Source organism: Azolla caroliniana, unplaced genomic scaffold (genome assembly GCF_043228905.1).
Source record: "Azolla caroliniana isolate FFs.n. ecotype wild unplaced genomic scaffold, voAzoCaro1.0.p SCAF_10, whole genome shotgun sequence".
Lineage (NCBI taxonomy): Eukaryota > Viridiplantae > Streptophyta > Polypodiopsida > Salviniales > Salviniaceae > Azolla > Azolla caroliniana.
The window spans coordinates 2,176,944-2,203,237 of record NW_028230445.1 but is presented as its reverse complement, the minus strand read 5'-3'; the positions used below and the strand labels follow the sequence as shown (position 1 = coordinate 2,203,237).

Genomic DNA, 26,294 nt, shown 5'->3' with positions numbered 1-26,294 from the left:
TTCTAATCATACATAGAATGAATATGGTACTTATTGCTCATAAGCAGGAAAGAGAGCTCCTATTATGCATTTGAGAGCATATGTAGTGAATGAGAAATGAAGCATTAGTTTTTGAGAAATACCTTGTTGGTACCTTGTTGACATCAATGATTAAGGAAAGAGTTGTAGAGTGTATGCTTAAGGTTAAAAAACCCACACTTTGACTATTGAGAATCATATGGGACACAAGCAAACAAGTTCAAATGACATGTGAAAACGAAAATTTGCGTTTTGGATGCATGCAACATTTGGAAAAATGGTTTTCATGATGGGTTGCATTACATTGGCTTCATGATGTGTTACTAGGTTCCTCTATAAATGAGGTTTTTTCTATACATAATGTAAACGATTACAACTTAGGAAAGATGTGGAGGCTTGTGCTCCACACATTATATTGTATATGTTGCACTAAACCACAAAACTATCTCCTTCTCAAAATGAGGAAACCACATTATTTTGATACATGCTAAAGCTCATCACTTTGATTGCTATATACACCATTGCTTCCATATAATGACTTAGTTCACATTCTTTTCCATACAAGATGGGGCATTGAAGCACATGTGAGGATGCTAATTGACTTATACGTATTTTATCATTAACAAGCTTGTGAGTTTGAGTATCACACTTAGATAAAATGAAGCCTAACATAATATTCAAGTTTGTTTTCCACAAATTATCAATCCTAGAAACATTACTCCCCTAGCCACAATGTGCACCCTCAATTGCAATGTTCATAAATAAAATCCTTGAATATATAGTCATTACATGATCTCACATACTACATGAAAATATTTCACTTTTAATCTCAAGGTCATATTTGATCTCTAAGGATGATTATAAAAACTGTCTCTATCTACCTTTCTATCTAGTTAACAAGGCTGACATGTCGTTATATTATCAAGGTGTGTGTACGAGTCTAATGAATTTCTTGGTCAACAACCTATATGTCGCCTCACTTAAACATGTGCAATCTTCTTTCTCTATTTGACATGTGTTTGATGATTTAATACCACTAATCTAATTAGGTAAGATAACTCTAATTCATTAAATCCATTATGATCATACTTGTAACGCATAAAAGAGTTGTACTAAAATTGCTTCTTACACCATTAGATCGATTTCACTTTTTAGTGTTCTCACTATTCAAGTGAATTTTTGCCTATCTCATTGCTTGCGTATATTCTTGTTCCTTCAAATGTCTTAGTTGTATGGCATATTAAGCAGTGTCATTCCCACAAAATATATAGGTTTCTTAAATGATGTGTTTTATGCCTCATAAATCTATTTAAAGTATGATAGTGATGATTGTTAGTTTTGTGAAATCAAAGCCTTGCCATTTTTGCTTGAAAATAAATTAATAGTCATGGTCATCATAACCACCAACATGATCTTCAAGGAAATACTCATCATTTTTGAAATCCTCAACATTGCTGCAAAATTATAGGCTTCATTATAAGCTAAAACTATAGCCTTATCGACAACCTAGAATCTTTTGTGAGATAATTTCAAATTCACATTGACAACCTAGAATTTATGTTGACAATCTAGAAGCTTTTGGGTAATTTAAATCAAATTGTGCCAAATAAACAATACCAAAATATTTAGAAGCATATATGAAAGCATGTTAAACCAAATACTTGTATGACCAATATATCATTCTATACATGGCGAGATAACCTTTGAAAAAAGGCACCATTATTCCAAGTAGGTATAAATTGTCGACTAATCCTTCAATGGTTGCCTACATAATTGTTATCACTTCTCATATAAGGACTTACACTTGTGAATTGGGCAAGGAGATAAAATTTTCATCACAATGTGGAACATCAAAAGAAAAATGAAATAGCAGAAAACAACTTGTAGAACAGGATGTCAATTTATTGAAATCTCAATCACAGATAACTGTTAGCAACAAAACAGCCAGAAATTTATTGGCACCTGTAACTTTGGCATGTGGTAAAGCATCCACATAGTGAAGATCAATCCATCAAAATGTTTTGAGGCTGTTCCCATGTACTTTCAAGAAGCATTAACATCAAAACTTCTATTACTCATGAAAATTCTTTGCCATTTACATTTAATGACTATGACACATATATCTTTTTCTTCAGCTTTAACTTCATTCTTTCTACTGCTGTCTTCAGAGTATCTTCATCTTTGCAAAATGCAAAGCGAACAAGGTTCTTGCCATCATCCGGATTGGTATAGAAAACACTAGGAGGGATGGCAACGACACCAACTTCCTCAATCAGGTATTTGCAAAACTCAATGTCATTTTCATGTCCAAATGGAGTATGATCCGCCATGACAAAAAACGAACCTTTTGGTTCAAAAACCCTAAACCCAACTTCAGTGAGACCTTTAACTAGAATATCTTTCTTTGCAGTATAATCGGCAACAAGGTCAGTATAGAAACTCTCAGGTGCATTTAAGGCAGCCACAGCAGCCGACTGAAATGGGGTTGCAGTTGCAAATGTTAGAAATGCATGTGCTTGCCGTAATCCCCATGTTAAGTTTGGTGGTGCAATTGCCCATCCAATCTTCCACCCTGTCAGAGAGAAAGTTTTTCCGAGTGAATTCATTGTAACCGTGCGTTCATACATCCCTTCCAAAGAGGCCAATGAAATGTGCTCAGCTTCATATGTAAGCCTATGGTAAACCTCATCAGTAAATGCTAGAGCATTGTGCTTCTTGCACAGTGATGCGATGAATTCGAGCTCTTGTCGAGAGAATACTTTTCCAGTTGGGTTATGAGGAGTGTTAACCACGATTGCCCTTGTTTTGTTTGAAAATGCCTTTTCCAGTTCTTCCTTTGGAACCGCAAAATCTGGTGGCTGCAATGTCACTGTCTTCACTTTGGCATCCACCATTGATAGAGTTGCTAAATATGAGTCATAGAAAGGGGCAAATAAGATGACCTCATCCCCTGGATTAACCAAGCCTATCATTGATGAGGCTATGGCTTCTGTGCACCCTGATGTTACAGTGACCTCTGTCTCTGGATTCACAGTGAGGCCAGTGTCTTTGAAAAACCGAGATGCAATGGCTACATTTAGCTCAGGAATTCCATATCCTCTTGCGTACTGATTTTTTCCTTCCTTGATTGCTTCAATAGCAGCATTTTTTACAAAGTCAGGGCCATCAAAATTAGGGAAACCCTGACCTAGGTTTATGGCTTGATGCTTGATAGCAAGAATGCTCATTTGGGTGAATATTGTTGTCTTGAAGTTTTCTAATCTGCGGGAAATCTGGTAAAAGAAACAAAGTAACTAGTTTTAATGAAAATTATATAACGATACCATTCATTGCAGGAAAGAATTCAAATGTAGTTCAAGGTTCACAACTAACATAATTTCCTTTCATGTTGACGTGTCAGACCCTAAAACAACTTTCTTTCACTCCAATACACACTTCATTTGACATGTGAGACTCTAAAAGAATTACTTTTACTCTTTGGCACGCATAACTTGTCATGATGAACTCTAAAATACTTTTGGCTTTTACTCATATACTTATCAATTGGCATGTTAGACACTAGAAACCTTTGATTCACTTCTTTATAAATGCATAATTTCGCATCCACACTCTTAAGAAATTATTTAGACTCTAAAAAATTGCTAAACACATCATTTCCCACATGTTTACTTTCACTAATTGTTTGGCATGATAAAAAAGAATGAATCTTTACTTTGCTCAGCACATTAGACACTGCAACAAGATGAGTTTCCAAGGAAAACTCCCAACTCTAACAAGGGATTGAGAATGCAGTTGACTTCCTTAAACCCCACAATGTCTGCATATTTAAAAGTACACATATATATACCACACTCACACGGGGGAAAAAACCCAAAATACTCCTAATTTGTTGGACACTTCAACAAGAATACCCCTAAACTTTCCAAAAACCACCAGGATACCTCTATGTAATAATAAGTTTGATCAGATCCATAAAATCAGACGAATTTCAGGAATTTGAAGAGAGTAATTCTAGTAAGATTTGGAAACAAAACTTGGGGAGGGGAAGTTTTGTTTCCAGTAAATATCCGAAACATTGGCTGGGGATTGGGTATTCTGCTAGTTTTGTTTTTCCTATACACAAGACTGCTGCATCAAGAAGCATGAATTATGAAACAAAAAGCTCCCGCTGGGGGGGGGGGGATGTACCTGAGAAGGAGCAGAGGAGGCATCATGATTAGTGGCCATACGGATCGGAGGAGAAGAAGAAACCTTTCTTTTTGATAAGAGAGCACGATGGAAGATTCGGAATCGATCTGTGGGCAGCAAAACGGAAGAACTCCTCAATAAGACCATCGCCCCTACCCTCCCAAAGTCATAGATAGATATGTCTGTCTACATACAGTGAACATGAGATAGATAGGGTCCCTCAGACCTCTTCTTCGATCAGTACCATTTCTATTCCTATTATGTCTTCATTCCCCTGTCATCGAACTAACAATCGGCAACGGTTCGGCCTGAACCGGACCGAACCCAGAAACCATGGCTTAAAGGCTTAACGGTTTCAACAGACCGGTTCGGTTTCAATCAGAAACCGCGGTTTAAACAGTTTAAAGGTTTTTATTTTATCTATTTTTTAAATTTAAAAAAATTTGTTTTTAAACAATCATTTCATTTTTATAGACCTTATTCTCACATTTTAAGAACATTTTACAAATTTTAAAAATTTTAAAAAAGGAAATACTATCAATTTAAAAATAAAAAAATAAAATTTTGACTTAAGTTGAAAACCGAAACCGCGGTTTTAACAGTTCGGTTTGACGGTTTCATGGTTCGGTTCAGGTTTCAAATTTTAAACGGTTCAGTTTTGACCCTCTTCAAACTGAACCGAACTGTTGCCGATTGTTACTACGAACCAAACTGATTGGCCCCTCATACACACACACACACATAACATACATATACAAGTTACAAATACGAGGTTCAAGCTACGATATTTGTGGTAGAATATCGTTCAAGGTACTTTCACCCTCCTATCTTGAGTTATATGGAGAGTGGGAAGATTCTTGGATAATTTTAACCCAACAAACTTTCAAGCATCTTGATTCTCGACACGTTGTGTTTGTTAGTGTTGTTGGGTCAACACCATAGGCAATGGTTCTCTTCTCCTTAGGTCATTGCAAACGCCAAGCAAAGCATGCAACCTGTTGAGATGGCCTTTGACCATTCCTTAACAATATACAAAGGTTGTTTGTAGGACCCAATGATTGGGAGATTCCCTGTTAAGCAAGCTTAGTGTACATACCCAAACTCGTGCCAACAATAGAGAAAGGTCATCAACAATTATGAAATTCTACAAAAGGATAGGTTTCAAGATTAGGGGCAAAAATGTTTTCAAATACACTAAATACAATGTTTTATAAAACTTTCAAGACTAGATCAACTTTGCCACCAAAGGTTGAAGCAATACCAACGCACCAAGCTGGTTGGTCTAGTAATTCATGGAACACAATAGGAAACATACAAACATGTTCATATTTCTTCTTTTTGTTTTCACTTTCCGAGTAGCTCTCCATAAATAGCTCTAGAAGCCCATGTTTATAGACGAAAACAATTTCTTTTATGATTTCTCCTAGTCAAGTCATGTATGCAATTGATGCATGTACTCATTCCAAGCATATTAAATGGATTAATTCAATGGTTACCCCACAACAAGGAAGAAATGGATGCATGATCATGGCGATTTGCGTGTGAACAAACTTAATTAAGGGATGATAAAATGCCCTAAGCATAAATGGTAGGAATGAACCCGATCGTGGTAAGTCGAATGATGGTATAAGCTACAAATTTCTTATTCTTTTACACTTGTCGATAAGAAATTTTTACCTTATAAGATTAAAACGCTGAATGAGCACGAGACACAAGACATGGTCGACGATGATGGACATAAGGTCCCTGATAAATAAAAGGGATCACCCATCGAACATTGAGATGGCGGGCAAAATCGATGATAAAAGGAAGATATATGGGCCGTAGATAAAAAGAGAGAGAGAGAGACCATAGATATGATGAGTAGTATATTCCGTCGAAGGAGGATATTCTTTCACAGGCGATTGGTAGATTCCTAAGGTAAGAAAAATACTAAAGATATAGTCTCCACTTTTAGATTATTTATGGAAATGTCCTCCATTTATTAATAAAAGGAGAAATTAGCAAACCCATCCTCCAAGTTAACTACAGAGCAAGACAGAAAGAGAGAGAGAGAGAGAGAGGGCGACCAGAATGATCTACGTACAAAATAATATGAAGCCTTTTAATTAGTTTTTTGATGAATGGATTAATGCAATTAACCCTGTGTTAAAGCCGAAGGCTAATCTTCTTCTCCTGATCAACAGGTGGGCCTTTTTATAACTATGTTGGTCATCATATGTTCATTATTTACCTTAGATTAAGCTGATGGTCTTATAAGAATGTTTTGTCTTTAATGCTTGCACATCATTATTATCATTATATCGTCCTTTTATACATATATGCGATGCTTGTGCTCTGTGCAAGAATCATATGATCCTAGGTTTATGATCAAGTATATGTGTGTATGGTATAAATATATGGTATGGTATGCATGCATGTACATGCATGTATGTATGTATGCATACCATACCATATATTTATTCCATACACACATATACTTGATCATATATTTGCACATGTGTGGTGTTCATGCTATTAGATATATATAGATATTTGATTCCTTTGGTCCAAATGTCGAATTCTAATTATGATTATCTTTCTTGTTATGATCACACTAGAGTTTCAGATCCAAGTATAATTGTTCTCCAGTTACACCTAATATCAAGTACACAACCAACAAAACCTCAACATAATCATGCAGACTTTCAAGCCGAGCAATTTGCAGCCAAGCAGCAGCCCCACGCCCGGGCACCACCGCATTATGATGAATCATCACGAGCCATGCCATGCCAGCCTCCGCACAACTAAACCGACTCATGCTCATCATGTCCATCATCGACAAATGAATGTTAATACTGTTCTTCAACGAGTAAACAATGGCGTGGAATTGCTTTCCTTGGAATATGAACCAAAAACTGCATTGCACCCGATCCCAATAGGTACTCATTTACCCATAAGTCAATCCAGGACAATGGTAGCAAAACCATGTAATGAGAAGGGTAGTCTTGTTGCCGGTGAGTCTAAACAATTGGCAGCCTTGATACACAATGCTTCAACCCAATTTATGCCCTTGAATGTTGATGTTAACAAACATGAGTTTGAGTTCTCGGCCCTCGTCCGTGATTTCATGGAAACAAATGGTGACATACGGCTTGTGCATTCGATGGCCATTAGTGATGAGAACACTATTAACAAAAGTCAAACACACAACCCATCGAATCGGGCTAAAAAGACTCTTCAGGTACACTCGTTAATTTCAATTAACTTTAGATACTTTGGTTGCATAACATTGTGACATGAATGCAAGTGCAATAATATGTTTGTGAAAATTATGATCCCTTTTTAATGCATGTTTTCAGGAGATTTTATCCACCTCTACATTAGTGGAAAAGGACATAATATTGCTTGTTACAAATTTCCTTTCTTCGGTAGATGATGATGATGATGTGTCGGCAATCCACGATGGCATCCAACCTTGTCAACATTTCCGGGAACAATGTATCTATAGTAACCTCTTGCAACACCTTAGAATTTCAGGGTATGATGCTGCTATTTGCAATTCAAAGTGGCCAAAATCTGGATCAATTCCAGGAGGTACATACATTTAAACTAAGATAACTTTGCAATGTAAAATTATCTAATAGCTTGTACACATTATTATAGTTTGAAAATTTATAAATCTCAATAAGATCTGGCATAATTTGTATAAATATTATTGATTATGATGTATTGGTATTATATAACGCAGGGGAACATCAATATATTGATGTCATCTTTGACGATACAATGCACATGGAAAAACATCTAGATCGTCGTTTCATCATTGATATCGATTTCCGTAGCCAATTTCAAATTGCTAGGCCTACACTTTCTTATGTTAATACATTGAAGGCTCTTCCCTCTGCCTTTATCGGATCATTTGGAAAGCTTATGGAAATCATTTCGATCATGGCGGAGGCAACAAAGTTGTCAATGAAAAACAATGGCATGCCGCTTCCACCTTGGAGGACTTATGATTATATGACTTGCAAATGGAAGACTCCTTGTGAGAGAATTTGTCGTGAGTTGGCAAGCGGTAGAGATGAGCTCATCACTAGAGATTCAAGAAGGCACAAAAGCTCGTACAATGTGTAGCCAGATTGCCTAAGTTGAAATCAACCAAGTACATAGCCAAAATGAATGTAATGGGCATGTTCGTCATACTTTTTCCTCAAGAAAATCCCACCTCAATTGAAATATCGTTCCTCAAGTTGAGGAAAAGTGTATCCTTATTAGTGCAAAACAAACAATATATGGAATGAGTAAGGGCACATAAGGGATGGGGCTGGCTTAGAAGCAAACAATGAACTTGAGAAATTAAACCTTGGAGATATTACCGCATAGACTTTTTCTTACTAATTCTTATTCATGTTTTACAACCTTGAAGATATTACCGCATAGACTTTTTCTTACTAATTCTTATTCATGTTTTACAACCTTACTTTAGCACATTTCAAATGTATACTTGCCCATGGCCAACATTAGATTGCTATAAGCCCAAAATTGGTCCCAATCCTCAAGCCACTTATGTTTGTCCATAATGGAAATTGTTTTTTCATTTGCAAACCATTTAAATTTTTATAACAACTTCACTTGGATAAGCCTACAAAACAAACATTTTTATGTTGTGGATGGTTGAGTTCTATATTTCTTTGTTAGTAGTGAAAGCAATCTTTGTGGCTCTAAGGATATGGCAGCAATCAAATTTTTTTGTAGCTCTAAGGATATGGCGTAATATTTTGAAATTAATAACGTAATGTTGGCTATACAACTTACCCCCATAATTGCGTAATATTTTGAAATTAATAACGTAATGTTGGCTATACAATTTACCCCCATAATTGTATACAATTTATGATGCTTTATTAATTTGAAGATTTTGATATATGCTCTTGAGGGTTTTGTCACAAGTTACAACTTACAACTTACAACAATGAAAAGTGTTGTTTAAACATGATTACACTTTGACAAGGCAATGATTGCATATGATGGGACACCATTGTACTTATAAAAATGTATGGGGACATTTCTATAAGTAGACATTTTTCTATAAGAAAAACATGACAATACAAACATTTGATAATTTCGGAAGAAATACCCCCAACTATAGATTTGCCTGACATTTCATGAACAATAATAGATCATCTCTTTGAGGTCATAGAAATAAAAAAATTTATCGTCCAAGTGTAGATTGTGGTTATGCGGATGCCCTTGAATTGTCTCCATACACATACTCGGAACTTGGTCAATTGTTTCTCAATACATATTCATGGTTGGGACTTGGCCATCTATACTCACAATTGGGAAAAAAAGATTTGGTAAATCATTAGTATACTGTAGATTCATATTCATCAATGATTTAGATGGTTCTTTTTCACACTAAATGTAAGCAATTGTTTTGCTTTGCTTTCGAGAATATCACATTGGAAGTCCATTCATTGGAAACAGGGCATTTCCTCTGCTGGCCGTGCTTTAGCAAGAAGAATACATCGCAGATTGAAGAAACAGGGGTTGGAAAGGTTTCTCTCTCCTCAGAACAGAGTAACAACACATATCGGAACTACTCGATCTACTTCTTATCACTCTATGGAGATCGATACATCTGTTGTCGTAGCTTTAGCAGTGCTGTTGGTGGTTATATCTAAAATAGGGAAGATTGTGAAAAATGTGGTATGGGATCCTTACATGACCTGTAGACATTTTTGGAAGCAAGGCGTGCCATATATTCCTTACAGTCCACTTGTTGGGAGCGTGCCAGAGATCGGACGGATCACAGCCGATGTCCGTTCGAAACCTCTTCCCTTCCCGGCTGCCCATCAGGCTGACCATGTCGCCTCCTACGTCTTGCCACACTATCACCACTGGAAGAATATCCATGGTAATCCCCTAACTCCATCCAATTTCATCATTGCATAATTCAATATTATCAAGCATTCTCATTCTCTATTAGTAAATATATAAGGGTAGCTTGATATAACCTACATGATCGGTCACAATTGGGAACTATCCATTGTATGGACATAGAACTAGGATTAGCTCTTATTTATAGGGTTAACCAACATCCTGTCTGGTCGGCCAATACAATCCAAATAGTATTGTTCTGACAAGATCTATGATTAATCCAATACAAGGCCAGCTAGATATAACCTACATGATCAGTCACAATTGGGTTATCCATTATATGGACATAGACCTAAGATTAGCTCCTGGTTATAGGAATGATTATGTGCCTATGCTAATCTTGTTACCTAAGGTATGGAGATATACCTAGGGTTAACCAACATCCTGTCTGGTCAGCCAATAGAATCCAAATAGTATTGTTGTGACAAGATCTATGATTAATTGCTATATATCGGGCTAAGTTTCGTCCAGTCAGCTATAAAGGTCAAGATCATCTAACATTCCATGGACAGCATACAGGAAATTAGGCAACAGACAGACTCATTAGCTTGTGAATGGTAACAATCTAGATAACTATGGTTTGCACACAGACTTAGGGTTAACTGGTATATATAGGGCTTGCAGACAATCTAGAACAATCTATGAAATGCTTTATACGTTGGATCTCTCTGACATTGATATTGACTTTGTAGGTGACCCTTTTGTATTTTGGCTTGGTCCTAGAGCCATTCTCACTGTCCCTAATCCTGAAATGGTCAAAGAAATTCTCTCGAACAAGTTCGGCCACTTCACATTGATTGATTTGAATCCGGAAGCAAAAGCTCTAATAGGTGGATCCATAGCATCATTAAATGGGGAAAGATGGGCTCAACACCGTCGGATCGTTTCTCCTGCATTTTTTCTCGAGAAAATAAAGGTAAGAGATTTGCTGTGGCTATTCTCTTTCTACCTTCTGTTTTTGAGCTGTTTAGGATTGTTGCTTTGAGCAATGTTTTGGTAAATTTAGGTCATGACTCCAACCATGGTATCTTGTATCAACGAAATGTTAGACAAGTGGGAAAAACAATTGAATGGTAAACAGAGCATCGAGCTGGATATAAGTGAAGAATTCAAGGTTCTTACGGCTGATATCATAGCTAAAACTGCATTCGGTAGCAATTATAAAGAAGGAAAACGTGTGTTTGAGATACAACATGAGCAACTATCTCTTCTTGCTGAGTTCGGACACTCCTTTAATATTCCTGGATCAAGGTTATGACTTGATCTTTAGATGCTTATTTGATACCATAGTTCTTGTTGGATTTAAGTCATGTGAAAGCATAGTGACTTTCTTATCATTAGAAAAAAGTGATATAAATTTTTGTTGCTCTAGATTTGTGCCCACATCTCACAACCGACGTTTATGGAGGCTTCAGAAGGAGATACAAACAAAACTCCGAGAAATTATCAGGACTCATGGAGATGCCACCAATGATTTGCTTGGAATTTTGCTTGCCGCAAACCGGAAGGAGCTCTCAGGGTCACAAAAAAATCTGAGCTTGACCACTCAAGAGATAGTGGACAATTGCAAGATGTTTTACCTTGCCGGGTATGAGACTACTGCAACCTTGCTTACTTGGATAACCATGCTTCTTGCCGTGAACCCCGAATGGCAAGAAAGAACCCGTGAGGAAGCAATCCAAGCATGCGACGAATCTTCATCTTATGAGTCTTTTCACAAACTAAAACTTGTAAGTTGCGTTTTTTTGAGTCTGATCTGGTTATTGTTTTGTGATGTTTTGCATGACTTTTTTATAGAGAAAATGGACTCAAAAACACCCTTCAAATGTTATTATCGTAGAGTTTAGAGTATGGAATTGCTCTTCATGTATTTTCAAATACCATTTATGCTCTTATTCGACATGAGAGATATGTCCTCAATTATAATTTCCTACAAATTGGGTTTTATATTGAAAAATGCTCTTCAGTTTCTGAAATATCAGATATATCCTTGGTTTATAATCATAAAATAAGTATTTCTCTCCATTCTTCTCTCTTAGGTCATATAAATCAGCCACATTGGAAGCCCTTCCACATGAAACGAAGAATAACACAACATCTATCTATTTTAGCTGCATTAAAACTCAATAGTATTGGGAAGTCACTGAGGTGCCTGGTCTGATACCCAACCTTATATTATCGAAACATGTGCATACACCCCACACATCAAAAAATAGAAGCTAGGGTTTGGATAAATATTGAGCAGAAAAAGGGAGGATATGTGACCTAGGGCACCTCAATGTACGAGAAACAGAAGATCTTGTCTATTTATAGAGCCTCCCTCACATATGAGGACAATTAGGCATGAATGTCAAGAATTCCCACAAGGCTGTACTAGCAATCAAGAACTCCAAATGAGGATGGAGCCATCATTTATGACACTATGCAGGCTCTTTGCTTGTCTACTTAACTACAGAACTGTGTGGCTTATGGAAGATCAAAACAATGAAATTCAGCAACTAGCATAGTTTTCCATTTTCAGCATTTACGAATTTTCTTTTTTAGTTCTATCATTTTAATGAAGAATTATTTGTACCGATGGTTGTTTCCATGGGTCATATTGGGTCCCATGTGGATATTTAAAATTTGTATTCCTCCGTCTTCAATTGGTGACTAACCCTTCTATACATAGAAAGATTGAAGACAATCAAGAAGAAGAATTGGAAGAGAAGGAAATGAGGAATGCTTACTTTATGATTATGCTTGATAACCTGCAATGGTTTAGCCGTGATTCGAGAGATATATGATATTTCAGAAACATAAGTCCCTATCTGATTATTAATCCTGAAAATTTGGTTCCTTTAGATGTATAAATAGACAAGGATGTTCACTGCTCTTCAGTGCATGACTCATGGGTTTTGTTGTTTGTTTCATTTCAGGCAGGCATGGTGATCAATGAAGCATTGAGGATGTATCCACCTGCCCCTTTGATAATGAGGCAAACCGTAAAGAAGATGAAACTAGGGAAGATTGTGGTACCCAGTAAAACGATGCTTTTCATCCCTGTCGTAAGCATCCATCACGATCCAGCATTCTGGGGTTCGGATGCATCTGAGTTCAATCCACAACGTTTTGCCGATGGTATCAGCAATGCTTCCACAACACCTTCCGCTTATTTTCCTTTCTCGATGGGCCCACGAACGTGTCTCGGGCAAAGTTTTGCATTGCTAGAGGCTCGGGCAGCTCTAGGAATGATGCTCCAGAGATTCCGATTCTCTCTTTCACCGGGCTACAAGCATGCACCATTGTCGGTCATAACAATTCAACCTCAATATGGGATGCAAATAATCCTCGAGAAACTATAGGGGGGAAAGGTCGCAATGATGGATGAAGAAGTTTTACTAGCCAATCTAATGTCTTTGTGAAGGGTGGTTCACAATATAAACCTTGTAATAATATATTGAACCCTATTGATTGTTGAACACAGGCAATCCCAAAGTAGTTCGTACGACATGATTATAATATCTGTAAGGAAGTGAATGAGCGATATATGCCAGGCTTATAGATTTGAAAGGAAAAAGGGCTTTTACATGCAATACACAAGCATTGCTTATGGAAATTAGAAGGATCAAATAGGATGAACGCATCGTTTGCATATCTTATTAGTAGTACAATGCAACATCATGTCAATGAGTAGGTGGATTCTGTGGTTCACTTGAGTGTGAAGTTAGGGGTGGAGTTCGATTGGCTAATTCTGAGATAACTATGATCTATCATGGATCAAAATTTTGAACGTTTTAGCGAAAGCCTTAGTTACTCAATTGTTTAAGACTGTGAAAGGTCGCTTGGCATCCGAGTATTTTGAGCATATAAAGAAAAACTTTGGGGTATTTTGGAGTTTTTCCCATTTATAATTTGGGTATGGAATGAAGAAATCTATGAAACTTCTACATAGAGTAAACGTTAAAAAAAATCAACCACACTGATGAAAACCATAGTCCAGACCACCTTGTATTCATGTGGGTGGACACGATCAATGACCCCTTTGAATTAGACTCCATGTTGAGAACCTTAGGAGGATTGATATCCTTTAGTTTATAATGATCTAGATTCTACACATGACTAAATTTCCATCTTTCTAAGACATGAAGGAGTTTAGAGCTTGGTAGACTCACAAATGCATACATTTTTTCTACAAAGGAGATTGGAAACTATCTACTTTTTGTTTGTTTTGTTTATTGAGTTAAGAGTTACAATAGAGAGGGGCATGTGTCTATTTGCTTGATGTAGATTAATGAACTCATAACTTTAGGTTAGGACCCATAAATGGGTTAGATGGAAGCCCCCCTAACTCCGACTCAACACAAATTCGGAACTTCAAGCTAGAACCTAGAAGTTGGTGTGCTTGAATCTAGTCCTAGCCTAAAGTTCCAAGTTTGGTCTTCATTGAGTCCATAGACAGAAGTGGGCGTGCTTGACTCTAGTCCTAGCCTAAAGTTCTAAGTTTGGCCTTCACATTTGTTTTTCCATTTAGGCCCAAATTTCCTCACTAAGTAATGACAACTCAACGGTCAAAAGAAGTGAAATGGGATGCTAGAGACTGACTACAATTCATATTTTTATACCACAATGCATGCCAAGCATCCATGGCCTATACAAAAAGGAAAGAAGGCCAAATGTTTTGAAATAATATTGTGGAGAGGAAGGCCACCAACTGCCCCCTCCCCCCCTCCTATACAATGTATAAGTGCAATGTCAAATGAGTGTTGTCTCTAGTTCACTACTTGAGAAACACAAAACATTGTTAAGACAACTAGAGGATGAAAGACGAAGAGGAGGAGGAGGAGATGGTGGCGGCACCGGCGGAACTTTCCGGAAGAGGAACGAGCAAGGAGGTATTGAAGTTTGGATGATAGAGTCGGACGCCTATCGCCTTTAAGAATTGGTTATTGCCGAAATTATAGGCCCGACGGAATCCAATGTGGCATCGAGCATTGAAAGACGGAGTGTTCGCGGCTGTGCAAAAACTGCATCCACAAAAATGGGTGGTAAAGGGCCATTGCTCATCGTCTCGGCTCTCTTCGCGACCTTTGGCCACCATCTCCTCATACCGATCCACCATGTATTGCCAGTAGCCATGGAGGTAATATGCCGCCTCCATGTGGACACGCGTTTCCGTCACGTTCCGCGTCTTGCGGAGGAGGTATACTAGCGCACTCTGGTCATCGGCTCGCAATGATGGCGGACGGTTTATAATGTCATGGTTGAACGCGCGGCGCGCCTCCGTCCGCATCTCCGGTGTCCCGAGGACGCGCCACATCTTCAAGAACTCGTACGACCACTCGCAATTCCGGATGAGGAAAATGCCCGCGTTAAGCCCGAACCAATTCCCCTTCTTGCCATACAGCTACAAAAAGAGAAGAAGACAGGGAAATTTTACTCATTATACTTAATGCTCCACTGGCCCCTAAGTGGCAACACATGTCAAGATTTGTTAATAAAGGGCATAATTATTGTGTTTCCATCTAAAAGAGGTTAACAACCACACCTTACTTAGCCCTATCATTATACTATATTCACTGTAGTACATATATCAGATCAAGTTATATTAGATGTCATGTTGGACCTACCAAGTGGTGGAAGCCATGTGCAATGAAGTTCTTATTCCACTCTTCATATTGTTTGAAGGGGATGGTGAAGTTGAAATCTGTGAAAATGGCATCAGCATCCATCCACATGAACCATGGGACGGACGGTAGGGATTGCATGAGGCGGAGCAATGCGGGGTACCGCGCCCACACACCCGTGAAACCCTCCTCCCATGTCTCCAGCATATACCATACCTTGCAGCCATGTAAGCTACAATAATCCACCTTGTTTTTGTAAGATTGGAGCAGCAAGTGTGCCCCGGTACGCGATTTGCATGGCGAGGCCCGCTCGCCAGTGACTAGCAAAAATGGGAGGTTGGCATTATGGTTGGCATTATTGTTGACAAGGCCATCTCGGAGGATTTGCACGGATGGGCGGCCGGACGTCCATGTGTCGGCGAGTATTCGGTCAGGAGACACCTGGTGACGGTTGTAGCGTGGACGTAGTGTGAAACGGGCCAATGACACGAAGTCGTGGAGCTCACCGTCCGTCGATGTTATGAAAGGAGCGGTTTTAGTTGCGTCTTTCGCCACTGCCGTGGCCGCCATGGACATATCATGACCGGAAGCTGGTGATGTTACTGCCGACAAGGTCGAAATGGGCGGCATGTGGTGCTCATTGTGAGAATTGTCTCCGATTCTTCTTCGGGGCCATTGGTACAAGAGCATGAGAGTGAAGAGGACACATAGAGTTATCATTAATTTTTGGATCATCTTGGTGTGCTTGGTTATTGTTGTTGATGATGATGAGTAGGTCTTCATGAATCTTCAATATTATGCACACAAAGGAGAGGGGAGCTTATACAAGTCTTTTTTTGTTCCTTGGGATCACCACCTTTTGTCTAGGACGTGCTTCGACGTGCAATGGCTATGCACACTCTCTTTTCGCTCACTCCCTCGAGTAATGTGAAACCATGCACATGCGTCCATGCTTCGGGAGTAAAGAGTTTTCTTTACTGCTTTTGATGTCTTCCCATTTTTATCACAACGTTATCATTGGAACCTCAAAGGAAATATCTCCATTGGAATTTCCCTCCCATGTAAACAATTAATTTTCCCTGTCCACATCACATGGTTAGGTCATACCTGACTCTTTTCAATAGGTTCCCATTGGTAGCATCCTGGTCGATGCAACAATAATTTATAGCATGTAAATAATTTAATATCCATTTATTCAAAGCCATCCTTGGCCATCCTTGGCCATCCTTCATGGAATATGACAATTGTTATTACGGTTAGTTAGGCCCAAACAAGTCCTTAGAAGATCAAACTCTTATAAGATTGAAAATTCTTTTATAAGGGTTAGGCTTGGGAACTATAAGAACTAGTTTGGTTTTTATAGTGGGCATTGGGGGTCCTATAAAAACAAATTAGTTGTCCATTTGTTTATCGTTGTACTGATTTTTACAACTTGTTCTTCTATGCTTGGTTTTATTTCGTGCACCTATCTATACATGACAAGGCATTTGTCATATGATACAATGGATAATGAGTGCCAAAAGAGAGAGGTTCAATCTTGTTATAAACTCTTGAGTCCTAACACAATGCTATTGCATTTGGGTTTTGTTTTTGGGAAGATGAGTTGTTTTTTGTGGCTTTAGGATATCATCAAATGATTTCTCATGTTTCTTTGTTCCTAATACAAATTGTAATTGTTTCTTTTCTAAAGGTCAATGATTGCAAAATATACACATGGTCTCTTACTTTTCTCTTACTCAATGACCATCAAGGTTGAAAGTTCCATAGTATGAACCACACGTACAATACGTGCATTCGCATTCGAGAATGTTTCAATCATTTGAGTATGGTAAACACCCTACAAGTATGGTAAATACCATACTTTTGTATTCATTATTTATTATAAGGTAATTCTTTTTAAGGTAAAAAGTGTAAAAAAAAAAACATAAGAATGTTTTGATACCATATGAATTTGTTTGCATTCGTATGAAAAAGAATGTTTGCCAATGCATTCGAGTATATTACGTGTACGTGGTATGGAACTTGAAACCACAAGGGATATTTGCTACAAGAAACAAGCAATCTTTTTTCATGATCACATATGGTTATCGTATTCAGTAGTCAACTAGCAACAAATATCTTCGTCATTTCCTTGATGCTACTTTTGGTAGCCTCCCTCACAAATAACCGGATTCACACCACCCTCGTGCTCCTAATGACCATTACGAAATTGCTTAGGCAAGGTCAATCATTTACCTCTACTTTCCTCTTGAAGAAGCTTTCCACAAACACAAAAAGATTCATAATTGAAGTACACTCTATATAAGATACCAAAGCAAATAAGAAACTAAAAAGATGAACATATGGCCAGAATTCAACTCCATGATAGGTTTGGCTTCTCGCATCTTTCTCAATTTGAATCCCTTGGACCAAAGTTTGTATCAAGGAATTGTCTTGTCCCAACTAAATGAATTTAGTTTCTAATAAAGTATACGATATGGCAGCATAGGGCTTCTTCGAGGTCTTTGTAGTTTCTTCTTTAATGGTTCAAGTCATCACACAATATACATCATCACACAAACCCCAATCATCAATCTATTGGAAAACTTCTATCATCTCTCATTGCTTGGGGATAGAGGTCACAAACCATCTTCATCAATTCATTGATAAGAGTTCCTTCTACATGCCCTTCAACTATGTTCCTCATGGGGCTTGACCCCACATTTAGTTGGGACCAAGTACTTCTAGATTATGATTAAGCGGTTATAGTTTTTTACAATCTAAAATTTGTTTGATGGAAAGACATCATTTAAACATTAACTCTAAATTTTACCATAAATAAACCCTTTTAACATGATGAACGAAAAAGACAAATAATTATAGTTAAGAATGCTAGGATAGATTTAGGAAAAATCCTTGAGTTTCAGTCAACTCACAACCAATGACCATGTCGCCTTTTGTTGTTCTTTCCCTAAATTTTAACCTCCAAGAAGAAAAGCTCCCTTCTCCACAATACTCCAAAAGAAAATAATTTGGCACCCAAAATGGGCGTAAGTAAAATTTCACCTTATTGTTTATTTTTCCAAAATAGAACCCTTGCCCTTTTCGTTCACATGCAAAACCCATTGCATTTGAACTACACCTTATTGTTATTAGTGCTATTATTTCTTAATTTTTATCCAATTAATACTTTCCTAAATACCTAAATTCCTTATTAATATTTTTATTTAATTGTAATTCTAGCTATAGACTTGTTGCATTCATTCAGACAATGTTGAACCAGAATGGTTCATCAATAACTAGAGAACCTAATCATATAGTGATTGGATAGTTCATGTTGTTGGCGAAGAACTTCAAACCTATTTGATGGTGCAACACAATGAGGATGCTAGATATCATTGGCGAATCGGGATCAAGCTCACCACTAGCACTAAGTTAGCTTGAAGTCTAGGCTGATGAGGACAATTGATTGTTTTCTTCTTGAGCCACTACAATATAGACATAGATGATTTGCTAGGCATCATAGCTTTTAGCTTCCATCAAGGGCCCTCGATGGCATCCAATATCAATCTCCATTAGGGTGGAGCCACCTATCAGGGTAGAGATAGGACATATGCATTTTTGCCACCTCACATCTATACACAATCACTACATGAGTTTCATGCTAACATGCTATTGGTGATGATGCATTAGTGTTGCGTAAAAACATGAGTATGTGTGCTACTCAAGCAGGACCATGGGGACCTGCACCAAGGAGAATGTTCGCCAAGTGAGAATATTCTTTTGACCCCTTCGTTTTTCTCCTTGCGTGGCAACAACACGAACATAGGCAATAATGTGAACATAGCGGATGGCACGAACAAAGGAGTTGACATGAACAATGGAATCAACGTGAATGTATGCGACAACACAAATGAAGCTTAGGAGTCATTGTGAACGAAGTAGTCAACGTGAATGAAAGATGATAACATTAACGTAGGATTCAAGGTAAACAATGGTACAAGTCTTGAGAAGATGATGATGAACCCTAAATACTCACGAAGAAGAGGTAACATCCCCAAAAACCTCAAGTATGTTGATAAGAAGAAGAAGAAAGAAGAACTAAGAAGTGAAGAAGAGGAAACAAAAAATCCTAATGGTACACTCCCTAACTACAAAATGAGGGATTCTGAAATAAGGCCTCTTTCCTTTTTCTTCCCTTTTCTTTATAGAGAAAGAGGCATCTAATTTTTACATGTTTTTTCTTTTTTGTCCCCTCCCCTTTTTTTGAGGCGCATATTTTTTACATGTTTTTTATTTTCCATACTTTTTTTCTCGATTTTTGCTTCGAAATTGCAAAAAAGCGTATATTTATGCACATAGAGAGGATCGGAAATTGTCTGTCTCGTTTATTCCTTCATGCTTAATTTATAGCTCATATAGAGATACTTGTTTGGGTTGGTTTGACTGCGAACTAAGTTTGGTGTGCTTGCTAATCTTCAGGAAGCTACTAAAGGTGGCACAAATGTAGGTCAATTAGGTCGATCATGGTAACACCACAATATAGATTTTTTTTTAAAAGGTTTGGTTCTATATCTATCTCATATCGCAAGGTTCTGTACCGACAATTTTTTTTACACGTCAACAACAAATGTATGACTTCATTGATTTGCGCTAATATTTTTTTAAATGCATTAGATAACTTTATGCTTTTTGGAGGGAGGGGAATAGAAACTCTTGATTGGTTAATGATCCTTTGAATCGTGGAGAAGACAACCAATGACAAATGGCAATGCCCAGAGTTGATCATGTGATGAGCCCCATGATGATTTGCCAGCTCCATTTGTTATAATAGTTATTATTAGTTGTAAATATTAACTTGTTGGTCAAAACTTTAATATTTATGATGGAGGTCAAGGGTTCAAATCTCCTTATAACTTTTGCGAGAACATGATCATTATGGTAGATTGTAGTATATATAAGTTTTTGGTATCTTTTAAAGATATTTATGACATGAAAACAACCAAGATGGTTGAGCACCTATAAGTTCACGAAGAGGATTGGTAACAATGTGGGTCCAACCTCATTGTTTCGGGGTAGTGAACATATAATTGATGGTAGACTAAAACATAAACTTGTTGATCAACACTACCTTCTTGGTAGTAAATTGTAATGATAGAAAAACGAGTGGGGTGGTAGCTCAAACATATTCTACTACTAGCAGGTTGGTTCCAGATGAACTTTATACATGTTGGTTACAATTCACAATTAACTACATTATCTTAGAATATGTCGAAAGATCACAAAACTACCTTAGCATTGACTTCCATTTCATGCACATCCTCATCAAGACATTCTTTTGCATCATTCTTTTCTATGTTCATCTCCTCTATACATGATGTAATATCAAAACAAGATAAAAGCAATTCTTACGCAATAAGAGAGAAAACAAAAAATTCTCGGATCAATCTTGGAGATGTAGACATTCCAAGATATACTGTCAAAATTTTCCTTCCCTTGTTCCTTCAAAGATAAACAAAGTTAAGAGGTACTTTTTTGTATTTATGTAAAGCCAATATCAAAAGATGTAGAAATGTAGCGTCTTATATCCTTCTCCGAAACAATAGATTCAAACACTCATTGGTTTGACAAGAATAAATCGATGAAGAATATGATGTGAGGCAGTGTTCTCTCTCTCTCTCTCTCTATGTTTGATCCTCCACTATATTTCTATACACTTGTTGCATCGGATCGTTTATTTCTTCTTTCTTTTGTAGTATTTGTTCTCCCCGATTTCTTCAATAATTTGTCTATGATCCTTACAACCTAATTTGATAACCTAGACTTATTGTTAATATTTCGGGTGAGGAGAGTTTGTTCAAGTTCCTACCTTTTGTGGCATAAACCTTAACGTGCTTTCTATGTTCATATGTTCCCTTTCCCTATTTCTGATTTCCCCTTTTCCCTTTTCACGTTTTTTTTAACTTGTTTTTTTCTGGGGTTTATCTTTGTTGTGTGTATGTATGTGTCGAGTGAAGGAGGGATGTGTTCCTAGAGGTCTCCTAACTTCTAAGTCTCTAGTAATAGATGTGCTACATATAGTTATTGTTCTATTTAATCATAAAAGTTAAATTATGTTGCTAATAAAATTGATTGTACACAATTTGTTGATTGTTGAGAATGTGACATTTATTATATCTTGACAACGGAATAAACATTGTGTATTATGGTTGCCATTGAAAATGACATTTTGTCTATGTTTACAGTAATAAAGTATTTACGCACATGAACATAACTTGCATAGAGAAATAAAATAATATGGTCTTTGATTACAAATGTTCTATGGAAAAATTTCTTTTTTTAAAAATGGGTTTTGTATTAAGTTTTCGTTCACAGAAGTTTAATGTCACCCCTTCAATATGCAAATTGGTTTTTATGATTTATGTTCATTCCATATTGATGCTCCCTCCCTCTCTTCTAAAGTGGGTATGGCCATCTCTAATCACGTGGATTATTCAATTCTGGAGTAAAACCCATGGGATCATAAAATTGAGAGAACCCAAATTCGGCATTTGCAAAGAACTTCACCCATCTTATTGATTATGACTGATTTCCCGTGGACATTAAAAAGATATCTATCTTGGGGTATGATGGATTCATGGTATATTAGGATGGTGCATTGAGAATATCGGTGTTCGAGTTACATGGGAAAAAATGAATATTACAAATTGATGCCTTGAAATGTTTTCTGCTAAAGCTTGATAGAGTGTTGCATTCACCATAGAGGAAACCTTAGTCGAAATGGTCAATGCATGAATATTCATTTATTGAGATTGCAAGAAGCATTGTTTATATTAATTGAATAACTTGATTCTCGATTCTTGGTCGCTTCCAATGGACATTTCAATGGGTCGAATAAGACATCAAAATGCAATTGAGATTTCTTATAAAATTGTTGTCCACTTGCATTTTAATGTTATCTCTTTGTGTTTTGTTGTATGGGTCTTCCTCTCTCTATTTTGAAAACCAAGTGTGCATATTATTCTTCTCTATCTACTTTGTCTTTTCATTTTCTATATATAATGATTGGCAAGAACAATCAACAACCAACTCATGGTTAGCTCACTGTTAATTCAACTCATGGTTAGAATAGGAATGGCTACACATAAGGACGACAATGAAAATAAAATGGCATAGTTGGATAGAAGCCTCACAACTCAAAAGCTTTCAAATAATCCAATTAGTACATATGGAGATGATGGAGATTGAGGAGACATAATAGTGAAATGAATTTATAGGATTTAATCATGAGTTATTCCATGATGCATAGGGTAAGCCCTTGATTCAAAAGTAGCTTTGGAGTGTTATTGGTCGGTGGCCTTTTTGTCACTCGCGAAACAAAATGGACCTTAAGCCCCCATGTTTGTATGGCTTTTGCTTTCAAACCCGACATCACTAGCTTTGGGGTGACATTGGTCGGTATCCTTTTTCTCATTCAATAAACAAAATGGACCTTAACCCCTCATGTTTGTACAGCTTTCGCTTTCAAACCTGACATCAATTCATTCTACATTGTGTATCATGTAGGTAGAGAAAGAGAGATTCCATAATAAACCATGACTAGGTTTACTAGTTTTGTTTGTCTTCCGAGCTAAACATGTGGGTGAGGGATAAAAAAGGAAAGCACCATTTGATTTATACTTTGGTGGGTTTTTTAACTTGCCATCTTAACCACCTATTTTGTTTGTATAGTTTTTCTTTTCGAACATCGCACGTGTGTGTGTGTGTGTGTGGAGAGACAAAAAGGAAGTGGCTTCAAACAAGAACTACCTATTTTGCTTGTATAGTTTTTCTTTTCGAACATCACATGTTGAGAGTGCAAGTGACAGAACTTCCGAAGGAAAGCACCAATAGATTCATTGGTACTAATAATATGATGAGTCATATTCAGCATGCCATGGAAAGAACTTCCTAAGTTAATGCACCAATTGATTTTTTTATCCCAATAGTATAATGAGTCTATGACTCAAATTTGATCATTGCAATGCCAATTTTTGCCATGTGAAATGTGAGGATGATAGGGATAGACGCTCACCTAAACAAGCTTTTTTCAAAATTGCAATGGGATTCCACAATGAAGCATTATCATACCAAACAATGTGTCCAGTGTGTCAATGCATCCATCCTTAAATTCGTTGTTCTCATGTAAGTGTATGAATGTACATTGTAATGCATATAACACATTTCCATGTGGCCAAGTCCTGAGCCAAGTTCTTTTTTACATTAATAAACAAGTTGATTCAAATTATTAACTCTTCAGGACAATGGACAATCCGATCTTACAGTTATGAGATTGAGATTGTTGTTGGCACACGAGTACCTTGGGGGCATGTACACATAAAAGATGCATTAGGTATGGGATGTACACATGACATGTAGACACAACAATCGATATTGTAGGTCGAGGGAGGTGGAGAGACTCCATGTTCGGAATCCCCGACGAGAGGAAGAATTCGCGAGTTGGGAGCTATGATTTTGCCAATTATCAAACCACCGCATGTGAGAAAGGGACGGGAGGAGGACCACAGGGACTTAAGTATACACAAATATATACCTTTGGTGTGGATGTACAAATGACGGAAGCTTGGGTCAAAAAGAAGCTCGGGATGATGTGTACCGAAGGCACAAAAGCAGGGGACACACACGCCTCCCCCGGAGTTTAGAAATCGCGGGGGTCTAGGAAGAATGAGCAAGGTGGGGGTGAGGATGTCCACGGGTCGGCCAATGTTGGGCTTGGGCCGAGGCGCTTGAGGCACCAGAGGTCGTGGTGCTCGGACAAGTGTGGAAGCGAGGAGCGGATGGGGTCCTGGCCACCCGTCTCTACGACCAGGGCTTTGGAGCCCTCGGACACGGCCGAGTTGTGGGCCTCCCGCCACAGACGGTCGAGCAAGGTTTTGCGGTCGTGATCGCGGCCCGCCACGTGGACGCCGTAGACGAGCTGGACTCCGAAGCCGTCCGGGGAATGGTCGGGGCCACATGGCGGCTCCGGATTGGCCAGTCTCCTGGGCTTGCTCGAGGACGTGGCGGCGGCAGCACAACACGGAGCTTTCATTTCGAAGCGAATGAGTTTGTCGTAGCGCCATAGGCTAAGCATAGCCCAGCTCCTAGTCAAGGATCCATGGCTCCTCAACAGACCTAGAACATCACCATCACCATCACCATAACTGCCCTGCTTCTTCTGCTTCTTGGATTTGTGGTCACCATCGCCATGATTCCTTCTGCTGCTTCTTCTGCAGTAAGCAAGCCATGTGCCAGCATTCAATGGGCTCCTCAAGATGGCGTCGATGTCTCTCGGGAAGAACTCCTTCCCTCCCATCTCACCTCTGTACAGTGCCTCTGCTTCCCTGGCACTAATCTTCACTACCCTAACCCTAACCCTAACCCTAACCCTAGCCCCACATCCCATGTCCTTAGCCTGCTTATATGTAACTGGCTGCACTAGTATCGACGGCGTCCTGAACTTCCTGTAGTTTAGCTTCCGCGTGAACAGATTCACCGATGCTTCGTTCTCGTTCTCTGTCGCCAGATAACTATACTCTGCCCCTCTCATCTCGCACCATGCTTCGATCTCTCTCATCAATCTCTGCGCTACCCCGACGCGTCTGCCAAAATCCATTATTAGGTCACAGTCAAATCATCATCAGTCACTATCAAATTTAGCATAGATTGATTGCAGAGAGCAATGCATTGATTAGCATTAAATCATCTCTCCGGTAGGTTAATTAAGAGCGGGGGGGGGGGGGGGGGGTAATCCATTACCTGTAGCCATGGGCCACTCGCAAACCAGAGATGTAGGCCATAGTTATGTACGAGTCGTTCTTGTCATCAGAGAAGGAATGGTTCCCACAACAATCATGATCGTTCCGGATTACCTCCTTTAGGCCGGCTCTGACGATGCCCACGATTGTAGACTGGTTATTATCATGGCTATAATTAGCTTCCGCTACCTGCGGATTTTCAAATTTGCACAAAAATGGTAAGTAATCACAAACAGATGACAATTCAAGATGTTGTCAGGCCCCCCCTGACAATCTTGAAAACCCGATGAAAAATCGAACAATTAAGTTAGAACAAGAAGAATCACCATCATGCAGAAACGAGGGTAAGTGCAGACTCGGGCGAGGGGGTCTCCGAGGGGAGAGGTAGCCAATAGGAAGAGGCTGTCAGAAGGGTTAGGGTTGGAACTAGGATTAGGATTAGAACTGGAGATAATAGGATTGCTAGCAGGGCTAAAGCTAGGATTGAGGGTAGGGTTAGGGTTGAGGCTGGGGGTGAAATTAGGGTTAGGGCGGTTGCTGGTGGGGCTGAAACTAGGATTAGGGTTAGGGTTAGGGTTAGGGTTAGGGATGTAATCTGCACAGCTCCTTTCGAGCTCCTGCACTTGCTCAATGTCCGTTTCTTTCCGGTACTCGCGGATGCGGAGGTGCGGAAACGGGGCGGCGCCGGCGGAAACGGCGGCGGAAACGGCGGCGCGCCGCTGGCTGCAGCGGAGCTCGCGAATCGGCGCCGCCTCCATACTCTCAAAAATGAAAGGAAAATAGA

At 38.5% G+C, this 26,294-nt stretch overlaps 5 protein-coding genes across 7 annotated transcripts; 2 read left to right on the top strand and 3 right to left on the bottom strand.

Annotated features, from left to right (window-relative positions):
• Window positions 1-1,899: 1,899 nt before the first annotated feature.
• LOC147858664 (Pyridoxal phosphate (PLP)-dependent transferases superfamily protein) lies at window positions 1,900-4,425 on the bottom strand. The gene is made up of 2 exons (XM_087325915.1): window positions 4,207-4,425; window positions 1,900-3,290 (listed from the first exon to the last, which is right to left on the bottom strand). Exons 1-2 carry the CDS (start codon window positions 4,351-4,353, stop codon window positions 2,127-2,129), a joined length of 1,311 nt encoding a protein of 436 aa, XP_087182041.1. The 5' UTR covers window positions 4,354-4,425; the 3' UTR covers window positions 1,900-2,126.
• A 1,816-nt stretch (window positions 4,426-6,241) lies between these two features.
• LOC147858663 (uncharacterized) lies at window positions 6,242-8,599 on the top strand. 2 transcript variants are annotated; one of them, XM_087325251.1, is made up of 4 exons: window positions 6,242-6,392; window positions 6,807-7,429; window positions 7,548-7,782; window positions 7,937-8,599. In XM_087325251.1, the coding sequence occupies exons 2-4, from the start codon at window positions 6,884-6,886 to the stop codon at window positions 8,320-8,322; spliced, it is 1,167 nt and encodes a 388-aa protein (XP_087181377.1). In that variant the 5' UTR covers window positions 6,242-6,392; window positions 6,807-6,883; the 3' UTR covers window positions 8,323-8,599. The 2 variants fall into 2 exon arrangements, with proteins under 2 accessions (XP_087181377.1, XP_087181378.1); XM_087325252.1 differs by having other exon boundaries at window positions 6,252-6,392; window positions 6,815-7,429.
• Window positions 8,600-9,725: 1,126 nt separating this feature from the next.
• Window positions 9,726-13,703, top strand: LOC147858662 (cytochrome P450 CYP72A616-like). The gene is made up of 5 exons (XM_087325560.1): window positions 9,726-10,105; window positions 10,821-11,044; window positions 11,135-11,379; window positions 11,501-11,858; window positions 13,047-13,703. The coding sequence occupies exons 1-5, from the start codon at window positions 9,814-9,816 to the stop codon at window positions 13,470-13,472; spliced, it is 1,545 nt and encodes a 514-aa protein (XP_087181686.1). The 5' UTR covers window positions 9,726-9,813; the 3' UTR covers window positions 13,473-13,703.
• A 466-nt stretch (window positions 13,704-14,169) lies between these two features.
• Window positions 14,170-16,536, bottom strand: LOC147858661 (putative xyloglucan 6-xylosyltransferase 3). 2 transcript variants are annotated; one of them, XM_087325561.1, is made up of 3 exons: window positions 15,738-16,536; window positions 14,943-15,514; window positions 14,170-14,910 (listed from the first exon to the last, which is right to left on the bottom strand). In XM_087325561.1, exons 1-3 carry the CDS (start codon window positions 16,515-16,517, stop codon window positions 14,880-14,882), a joined length of 1,383 nt encoding a protein of 460 aa, XP_087181687.1. In that variant the 5' UTR covers window positions 16,518-16,536; the 3' UTR covers window positions 14,170-14,879. The 2 variants fall into 2 exon arrangements, with proteins under 2 accessions (XP_087181687.1, XP_087181688.1); XM_087325562.1 differs by having other exon boundaries at window positions 14,170-15,514.
• Window positions 16,537-24,066: 7,530 nt separating this feature from the next.
• On the bottom strand, window positions 24,067-26,294 carry LOC147858660 (putative N-acetyltransferase HLS1). The gene is made up of 3 exons (XM_087326506.1): window positions 25,837-26,294; window positions 25,512-25,699; window positions 24,067-25,354 (listed from the first exon to the last, which is right to left on the bottom strand). Exons 1-3 carry the CDS (start codon window positions 26,266-26,268, stop codon window positions 24,412-24,414), a joined length of 1,563 nt encoding a protein of 520 aa, XP_087182632.1. The 5' UTR covers window positions 26,269-26,294; the 3' UTR covers window positions 24,067-24,411.

What these genes read in the sequence shown, in the direction of transcription:
- LOC147858664 (XM_087325915.1), bottom strand. Translation starts at nt 4,353, where the DNA reads ATGGTCTTATTGAGGAGTTCTTCCGTTTTGCTGCCCACAGATCGATTC. An exon ending in CCTCCTCTGCTCCTTCTCAG is followed by an intron (nt 3,291 to 4,206) that starts GTACATCCCCCC and finishes TTCTTTTACCAG; the next exon opens with ATTTCCCGCAGATTAGAAAA.
- LOC147858663 (XM_087325251.1), top strand. Translation starts at nt 6,884, where the DNA reads ATGCAGACTTTCAAGCCGAGCAATTTGCAGCCAAGCAGCAGCCCCACG. An exon ending in GGGCTAAAAAGACTCTTCAG is followed by an intron (nt 7,430 to 7,547) that starts GTACACTCGTTA and finishes GCATGTTTTCAG; the next exon opens with GAGATTTTATCCACCTCTAC. An exon ending in ATCTGGATCAATTCCAGGAG is followed by an intron (nt 7,783 to 7,936) that starts GTACATACATTT and finishes TATATAACGCAG; the next exon opens with GGGAACATCAATATATTGAT.
- LOC147858662 (XM_087325560.1), top strand. Translation starts at nt 9,814, where the DNA reads ATGGAGATCGATACATCTGTTGTCGTAGCTTTAGCAGTGCTGTTGGTG. An exon ending in TTTTTCTCGAGAAAATAAAG is followed by an intron (nt 11,045 to 11,134) that starts GTAAGAGATTTG and finishes TGGTAAATTTAG; the next exon opens with GTCATGACTCCAACCATGGT. An exon ending in TTTAATATTCCTGGATCAAG is followed by an intron (nt 11,380 to 11,500) that starts GTTATGACTTGA and finishes TTGTTGCTCTAG; the next exon opens with ATTTGTGCCCACATCTCACA.
- LOC147858661 (XM_087325561.1), bottom strand. Translation starts at nt 16,517, where the DNA reads ATGAAGACCTACTCATCATCATCAACAACAATAACCAAGCACACCAAG. An exon ending in CACATGGCTTCCACCACTTG is followed by an intron (nt 15,515 to 15,737) that starts GTAGGTCCAACA and finishes CTCTTTTTGTAG; the next exon opens with CTGTATGGCAAGAAGGGGAA. An exon ending in GCCACCATCTCCTCCTCCTC is followed by an intron (nt 14,911 to 14,942) that starts CTCTTCGTCTTT and finishes AGTTGTCTTAAC; the next exon opens with AATGTTTTGTGTTTCTCAAG.
- LOC147858660 (XM_087326506.1), bottom strand. Translation starts at nt 26,268, where the DNA reads ATGGAGGCGGCGCCGATTCGCGAGCTCCGCTGCAGCCAGCGGCGCGCC. An exon ending in ACCCTCGTTTCTGCATGATG is followed by an intron (nt 25,700 to 25,836) that starts GTGATTCTTCTT and finishes GAAAATCCGCAG; the next exon opens with GTAGCGGAAGCTAATTATAG. An exon ending in CGAGTGGCCCATGGCTACAG is followed by an intron (nt 25,355 to 25,511) that starts GTAATGGATTAC and finishes GGATTTTGGCAG; the next exon opens with ACGCGTCGGGGTAGCGCAGA.